The sequence below is a fragment of the Odocoileus virginianus genome, chromosome 8, assembly GCF_023699985.2.
Source record: "Odocoileus virginianus isolate 20LAN1187 ecotype Illinois chromosome 8, Ovbor_1.2, whole genome shotgun sequence".
NCBI classification, from domain to species: domain Eukaryota; kingdom Metazoa; phylum Chordata; class Mammalia; order Artiodactyla; family Cervidae; genus Odocoileus; species Odocoileus virginianus.
The window spans coordinates 14,222,801-14,231,457 of NC_069681.1; the positions used below are offsets into that span (position 1 = coordinate 14,222,801).

At 39.6% G+C, this 8,657-nt stretch overlaps 1 protein-coding gene across 1 annotated transcript; it reads right to left on the reverse strand.

Annotated features, from left to right (window-relative positions):
* Window positions 1-7,242: 7,242 nt before the first annotated feature.
* Window positions 7,243-8,072, reverse strand: LOC139036279 (histone H3.3A-like). The gene has a single exon (XM_070471200.1). The coding sequence runs from the start codon at window positions 7,995-7,997 to the stop codon at window positions 7,584-7,586; it is 414 nt and encodes a 137-aa protein (XP_070327301.1). The 5' UTR covers window positions 7,998-8,072; the 3' UTR covers window positions 7,243-7,583.
* Between the last annotated feature and the right edge of the window lie 585 nt (window positions 8,073-8,657).

Genomic DNA, 8,657 nt, shown 5'->3' on the forward strand with positions numbered 1-8,657 from the left:
GTCTCTTTGAAGCACAGTTGTAAGTTTATATTTATTTATGACACCTATCACAGTTGTAACTTTATCACAGTACTAACTTGATATTTATTTGTGACACTTAAGGTGCCTGAACCATATCAGATGCTGAATTAATATTAGTTTCTCCTTCCTGATGTATAATTTAGGCTGGTGCACCTCAAGGGAATGCCTGTTATTCTGCTATTTCCCCCTGCACACTAATAAGTTGAAGTCTGAGTTTATAAAGCAGTTGGCGAATTTTGCTTAGAGTGAGTCAGCTCCCCAAAGCCCAGCTGAAGAGGACCCCGCAAGGCTGTGTTAGGCTCCTGGGGCCACTGAGGCACATTATGACTACTTGGATGACCTAGAGCAACAGAAATGTACTCTCTCACTGTTGCAGAGATCAGAAGCCCAAATCAAGGTGTCTCCAGGATATGCTCTCTCTGCAGACTCTAAGGGAAGGTCCTTCCTCGTTTCTTTCTAACTTCTGGTGGATCTGCCAGCAATCCCTGGTAATCCTTGGCTTGAAGACACAGCACTGCAATCTCTGCCTCCATCATTACATGGTTTTGGCTCAGCGTCCTCTTGTCCAAGTTTCCTTCTCCTTATAAGGACACCAGTCATTGGATTAAGGCCCACCCTCATCCAGAAAGACCTCACTTTAATTTGATTAATCATCTCTGCAAAGACCTTACTTCCAAATAAGGTCACCTTCTGAGGTTGTGGGTGAATATGTATTTGGGGGGACACTATTCAATCTAGTACAAATGTCCATAAGTCATTATTAATTATGTCTAATTTTTAGGCTTTCTAACATGCTTACAGCCAAAGGAGTAATGAACAAAGCATTCCTTTCTCTAGTTAATAAAGTCAAAGTATAAATCTCAAAACAAACTGAAATCTCCTTTAAAAGCAACAGCCATAATATTTTTTAAAATAATATCCTTATTTTGCTTTAGCTTTAAAAAAAAAAAAAACCTACTTATTTATTTATGTGGTTCTGCCAGGTCTTAGTTGCAGCATGTGGGATCTAGTTCCCTGACCAGGGATCAAACCCAGACCCTCTGCATTGGGAGCCCAGAGTCTTAGCCATTGGACCATCAGAGAAGTCTTGAAAAGTAATAACTATAGCATTTTGTTGACATGAAAGAAAGTTTGTGAAACACTGTTCAGTGTTTGCTCTCCTTTGTTGTAGCTGTCAGTCCACTCCCACTACACTCAGATCTGTAAATATAGTGTTACTCTACTTTCATTAATTTTCTGGTCTACCTAACAAGCTCACCTACTGCCCCTATGATATGAAAGAGAAAATGCTGAAAGAAAAAGATTGAAAAATAAATAAAAAAAGAAAACATCTTCAGACTATAGATTTTTCTTCCTCTGCGTGAGTTGAGTTCTCATTAGCTAATTCCTTTCTTTTTTTTTTTAGGATAGTAGTTAATTTATTCTTTTTTTTAAATTTATTTTAGTTGGAGGCTAATTACTTTACAATATTGTAGTGGTTTTTTAATTCCTTATGGCTTAAGTTTTCCCCTTGTCTGCTTTAGATGTATACAGCAAGTATATTTGTATTTTATACTTTATATTTAATCAATGATGAGCTTTTATTTTTTTAACAAAACCCTAAGGCTATGTAATTTATTCGCATTGTGAAAGAGAAGATAAAAGCATTGAGAGGTGATCCATCTGAACAGCCACGTTCTGAGTCACCTATCGGGTCCGCAGAGGTGCAGGCTTGCACTGCTGCCATAAGAATGACCTCTGAGCCTTTGGAACCACAGCCAAATATTGACTCTTGACACACTCCCGAGGTCAACATTAAAGACTGATGTTTTCTTGTAGAGAACGGACATGTGGACACGGGTGGGGAGGGAAGGGGGCTGGGCTGAATTGGCAGACTGGGGTTGGCGTATATACACTACCAGGTGTAAGATGGATAGCTAGTGGAAGCTTGCTGTAATCACACGGAGTTCAGCTGGGTGCTCTGAAGTGACCTGGAAGGGTGGGCTGGGAGGGGTGGGGCGGGGGACCCTAGAGGGAGGGGACACGTGTATACATGTAGCTGACATACTTCATCGTACAGCAGAAACTAACAGCATGGTAAAGCAACTATACCCCAATACATTAAAGAAAAGGTTGGTACTTTCTTGCCGTGCTATTTCTTACCATTCAACATTGTGATCTCTAAGGAAGAAAAGAGAGTTAGAGGACGTGGCAACCAATTACAAATATCTGACTTTGGACTGAAGCTTGGTATGGACAAATAAACTCTAAAGGACATTTCTGGAAATGTCCAGAAAATTATGGGGCATTATGCATCATAGGAAACTACACGTGAACTGGGTGTTAGATAATTTTAAGGAATTATTCTTCAATCTAAGGTGCTGATGTTATTTCAGCAACCTAGGAAAGCAGGAAATGTTTTTAAATTTTTAGCAATGCATACTCAAACAAAAAAGGAAATTATTTTTAAGCAACATTGTGAAGTTCTAAAAGGTTCTAAAAATCAAGATGCTAACATTTATGGTGAAGGGGTTGGAGAAGACCCTTTTTATTTCTACTTGAAGGACTTCTCTGAACTTTTTGCAACATACAGGTGTTATATATATAATATATATATATAAATTATATATATATATATGCATGCATGCATATATATATATATATGTATGTATACATGTGAAAGTGAAGTCGCTCAGTTGTGTCTGACTCTTTGCGACCCCATGGACTGTAGCCTACTAGGCTCCTCCGTTTATGGGATTTTTCCAGGCAAGAATACTGGAGTGGGTTGCCATTTCATATATATATATGTATATATATATATATGTATGTGTGTATTTAAAACTGTCGAAAAAACATCCAGATAAATCCAAAATTGAGTAACATTTTTAAAATAATTGTCTTGCATACTCAAAAATGTTAAGGTTAAGACAAAGCCAGGCTAAAAAACTATTCCAGTTAAGGGAGACTAAATTGGCTTCAGAACTGAATGCAATTTGTGAGTCTGAATTGAGTCTTGGACCAGAAGAAAAGATTTCTCCTTTTTTCCTGTTAAGGACATTATTCGAATAACAGGCAAAGCAGGACATCTGTAGATTAGAGGGTAGTATGGTATCTGTGTTAAGCTCCTGATTTTGATTATTGTACTGTAGTTATATAAGTGAATGTTTATTCTTAGAAAATATACACAAAGGTTTCAGTTCAATTCAGTTGCTCAGTCGTGTCTGACTCTTTGCGACCCCATGGACTGCAGCACGTCAGGCTTCCCTGTCCATTACCAACTACTGGAGTTTACTCAAACTCATGCCCATCGAGTTGGTGATGCCTTCCAACCATCTCAGCCTCTGTCGTCCCCTTCTCCTCCCTCCTGCAATCTTTGTCAGCATCAGGGTCTTTTCCAATGCATCAGTTCTTCGCATCAGGTGGTCAAAGTATTGGAGTTTCAACATTAGTCCTTCCAATGAATACTCAGGACTGACCTCCTTTAGGATGGACTGGTTGGATCTCCTTGCAGTCCAAGGGACTCTCAAAAGTCTTCTCCAACACCACAGTTCAAAAGCATCAATTCTTGAGCACTCAGTTTTCTTTACAGTTCAACTCTTACATCCATACATAACTACTGGAAAAACCATAACCTTGACAAGAGGGACCACTGTTGGCAAAGCAATGTCTCTGTTTTTTAATATGCTGTCTGGGTTGATCATAACTTTCCTTCAAAGGAGTAAGCATCTTTTAATTTCATGGTTGCAGTCACCATCTGCAGTGATTCTGGAGCCCAAAAAAATAAAGTCTGCCCCTGTTTCCACTGCATCCCCATCTATTTGCCGTGAAGTGATGGGTCCGGATGCCATGATCTTAGTTTTCTGAATGTTGAACTTTAAGCCAACTTTTTCACTCTCCTTTTTCACTTTCATTAAGAAGCTCCTCTTCACTTTTTGCCTTAAGGGTAGTATCATCTGCATATCTGAGGTTATTGATATTTCTCCCGGCAATCTTGACTCCATCTTGTGTTTCATCCAGCCCAGCATTTCGCATGATGTACCCTGCATAGAGGTTAAATAAGCAGGTTGACAATACACATCCTTGACGTACTCCTTTTCCTATTTGGAACAAGTCTGTTGTTCCATGTCCAGTTCTACCTGTTGCTTCCTGACCTGCATACAGATTTCTCAGGAGGCAGGTCAGGTGGTCTGGTATTCCCATCTCCTTAAGAATTTTTCAGTTTGTGGTGATCCACACAATCAAAGGCTTTGGCACAGTCAAAAAAGCAGAAATAGATGTTTTTATGGAACTCTCTTGCTTTTTTGATGATCCAGCGAATGTTGGCAATTTGATCTCTGGTTCCTCTGCCTTTTCTAAAACCAGCTTGAACATCTGGAAGTTCTCAGTTCATGTACTGTTAAAGCCTGGCTTGGAGAATTTTGAGCATTACTTTGCTAGCGTGTGAGATGAGTGCAATTGTGTGGTAGTTTGAGCATTCTTTGACATTGCCTTTCTTTGGGATTGGAATGAAAGCTGACATTTTCCAGTCCTATGGCCACTGCTGAATTTTCCAAATTTGCTGGCATATTGAGTGCAGCACTTTCACAGCATCATCTTTTAGGATTTGAAATAACTCAACTGGAATTCCATCTATCACCTCCACTAGCTTTGTTCGTAGTGATGCTTCCTAAGGCCCACTTGACTTCACATTCCAGGATGTCTGGATCTAGGTGAGTGATCACACCATTGTGATTATCTGGGTCATGAAGATTTTTTTTTGTACAGTTCTGTATATTCTTGCCATCTCTTCTTAATATCTTCTGCTTCTGTTAGGTCCATACCATTTCTGTCCTTTATTGAGCCCATCTTAGCATGAAATGTTCCCTTGATATCTCTAATTTTCTTGAAGAGATCTCTAGTCTTTCCCATTCTATTGTTTTCCTGTTTCTTTGCACTGATAATTGAGGAAGGCTTTCTTATCTCTCCTTGCTATTCTTTGGAACTCTGCATTCAAATGGGAATATCTTTCCTTTTCTCCTTTGTTTTTCGCTTCTCTTCTTTTCACAGCTATTTGTAAGGCCTCCTAGACAGCCATTTTGTTTTTTGCATTTCTTATTCTTGGGGATGGTCTTGATCCCTGTCTCCTGTACAATGTCACGAACCTCTGTCCATAGTTCATCAGGCACTCTGTCTATCAGATCTAGTCCCTTAACTCTATTTCCCACTTCCACTGTATAATCATAAGGGATTTGATTTAGGTCATACCTGAATGGCCTAGTGCTTTTCCCTACTTTCTTGAATTTAAGTCTGAATTTGGCAATAAGGAGTTCATAATCTGAGCCACAGTTAGTTCCTGGTCTTATTTTTGCTGACTGTCTAGAGCATCTCCATCTTTGACTGCAAAGAATATAATCTTTATATATATATATATATATATATATATATATATATATATATGTTTAAAATATATATAAACATCAAAATGTTTAAATTAGTATAAATTTTAGAGGCTTACTTAAAAGTTTTTATAGTGCAGAACAATGTCCTCAGCTGCTGGGTTACTCTTGTGTCACCATACTGCACATTAGGAATGCTAAATCTTCGCTCACTTTCAAGTGAAGTTGGAAGGGTAGCAGACTTCTTTCTAGCTCTGCCAACAGTCCTTGGCTGATGGGGATGGTACCACTACAGTATAAAGCTTTCCTTCTTCTTTAATCATAATTGACTCATAAAGACTCATTTTCAACTCCTGATCTTGAAGATCAGTAACTCATGATAATGCACTTTCACAGAAGCACCTCACCCACTGAAGCCCTATTCACTGCTTGAAAGAGCTTTCTGCATATTTTTGGAGGTAGACATAAGATTAGAGAAGTGACTTGTGCTCTTCCATTTCCATTTCGGCATGATTTTTCAGCTTCAAACAATCACTTAGGAAAATCTTATCCTTAAATCTTTTTATTTTAATCTTTAAAAAAATTATTTATTTTTTCAGCTTTGCTAGGTCTTAGTTGTGGCATGTGGAATCCAATTCCCTGACCAGGGATCAAACCTGGAAGCCCAGAGTCTTAGCCACTGGATCACCAGAGAAGTCCCTGTCCTCAAATCTTGAAAATAGAAATTTTTCAGGGAACAGTGTAACTCTTTTGACTAATGAGAACATAACATGTTTTGGAGACATCACTTTCTCTATCCGCTTTCTTCGTTCTGGATACCTTCTCTATTCTTCTCTACACATGGATCACAAATGCCTGTCATGATCTATGCAGTTTTGGAGGGTTTTTGCCTATAAAATTTTGAGATGGTAGAGTTGATACTCTACTTTAAAATTAAAGTTCTGCCTTACAAAATGTGATGAAATCTCTAATACGACCTTAAAAAAAAAAAAAACCCTGTAGCCTAAACTTAATTAAGTACAAAAAAAAATTATAGTGTTACCAGTCAGAACCATAGTCTTTTTTTTTTTTTTTGAATAAACAAGTTTATTTGTAAATTTAGTCAACATACATAATTGGCCTAAAAACTTCAATAGAAGGATAAATTTTAAAACCACTTGGAAAGCCGTCTCTATGAAGTGATTTTCCCAGAACCGATGCCACATGAACACCATTTTAACTGGCAGAGGTTCCATAAGCTGAAGCTGTGTCCCTCCCCCACAGCAAGTTTACCCTAACAATTATAATACAAACCCCACAAGGAAAAAAAGTTCGGTATTGTTTCCTCTTGGTAGAGAAAAGTTCAACCTAGTTATGAGACCAATCACAACACAAAGAAAAGCTGCACTAACTACTGTATTAGTAACAGACGATGCTGGTGTGAATAACTTGTATTATAGTCTAGAGCCCTTATAAATAAATCCCCCTCCCCGTTAGTGTTTGCATTATCAGCTAGAGGGTTAGTTTAACATGTGGTAGAATGAGGACTTATGCAAGGTATAACGCGCCAAGCATTTTGCTACGTAAACAAGTGCAGTCTACTCAGGAGAAAACCAATCGAACTCTAAATTACACACACCTTAAAGACAACACTCCCCACCACATGTCAATGTAAAACATTTAATTTAAAAATGTTGACACTACAATATATAAAATAGCTATTATAAATGCACATAGTGTATTCTATAGCTGCCAGGTTTACTTTTTTTTTAAGGAAACTGTAAGTTACACTGTGGTTAAGACTTGTATCTTCACCCTTGAAAAAGCCCACATTCTATCACAGTGATGTATGGTCAGACTTAACAGCCCCAATTGTTAAACACTTGGATCAAGTCATAACCAGTTTTATTGCAAAAGGACCCTGTACACATTTATCAATTCTAGTACCTTAATAGCTACCCAACAAGTCATTAACATATAGAAACATGCATCATGAGAAGCAAGAAATATCACCCATCCCTTCTGCATATTAGCAACTTGTCACTCCTGAGCAACAGTGCTCACATCACTGAGGTCTGTGAACAGTCACTTTTCGCATTCATCCTGAGTGAAAGATGGAATGACTTAAGTACAAATGCAACATATTATAAACAATTTCTTACAAAAAAAGTCACAAATTAAACCGAAGTATTTTACAGAATTTACTACAAAACACCATAAAAACTGCCTTCACTTAAGCTCTCTCTCCCCTATCCGGCGAGCCAATTGGATGTCTTTGGGCATGATGGTGACTCTCTTAGCGTGGATGGCACACAGATTAGTATCTTCAAACAAACCCACCAGGTAGGCTTCGCTAGCCTCCTGCAGCGCGCCGATGGCGGCACTCTGGAACCTCAAGTCGGTTTTGAAATCCTGGGCGATCTCCCTCACCAACCTCTGGAAAGGCAGTTTCCGGATCAGAAGCTCGGTGGATTTCTGGTAACGACGGATTTCTCGAAGCGCAACAGTCCCGGGCCTGTAGCGATGAGGTTTTTTCACCCCGCCGGTAGAGGGGGCGCTTTTCCTGGCCGCTTTGGTGGCCAGCTGCTTGCGGGGCGCTTTCCCACCCGTTGACTTACGAGCAGTCTGCTTCGTTCGGGCCATTTTCTTTTACCTAATGCAGAAGTTATAGGCCGCTTCTCCGACCACCGCGCAGCCGCTGCTGCCCAAAGAGCCGCAGAAGCTGAGACAGGAGAAGCACCCCTTCCAACGAACCACCAAACTGCTCTGCGCTCCCAGAACCATAGTCTTAACCACTGAACCATCCGAAAAATCCCAGAGCCAGAATGGAATTCAGATTCGGCTGCTCACAGCTATAAAGGCCAATACTGGAGAGACACGTGTTGATTAAAAAGGAAACACTGTTTTACTCAGGAAGCCAGCAACCTGGAGAGATGGTGGACTAATGTCCCCAAGACCATCCCCTTTGTTAGAGGACAGGGTTTTTTTTGTTTGTTTGTTTTGTTTTTTTTTTCTCTTGGCTAATTACTTTACATCATTACAGTAGTTTTTGTTATACATTGATATGAATTAGCCATGGATTTACATGTATTCCCCATCCCAGTCCCCCCTCCCACCTCCCTCTCCACCCGATCCCTCTGGGTCTTCCCAGTGCACCAGGCCCGAGCACTTGTCTCATGTACCCAACCTGAGCTGGTGATCCGTTTCACCCTAGATAATATACATGTTTCAATGCTATTCTCCTAAAACATCCCACCCTCTCCTTCTCCCAGAGTCCACAAGTCTGCTCCATACATCTGAGTC

Coding starts and splice junctions, on each gene's coding strand:
- LOC139036279 (XM_070471200.1), bottom strand. CDS start 7,997: ATGGCCCGAACGAAGCAGACTGCTCGTAAGTCAACGGGTGGGAAAGCG.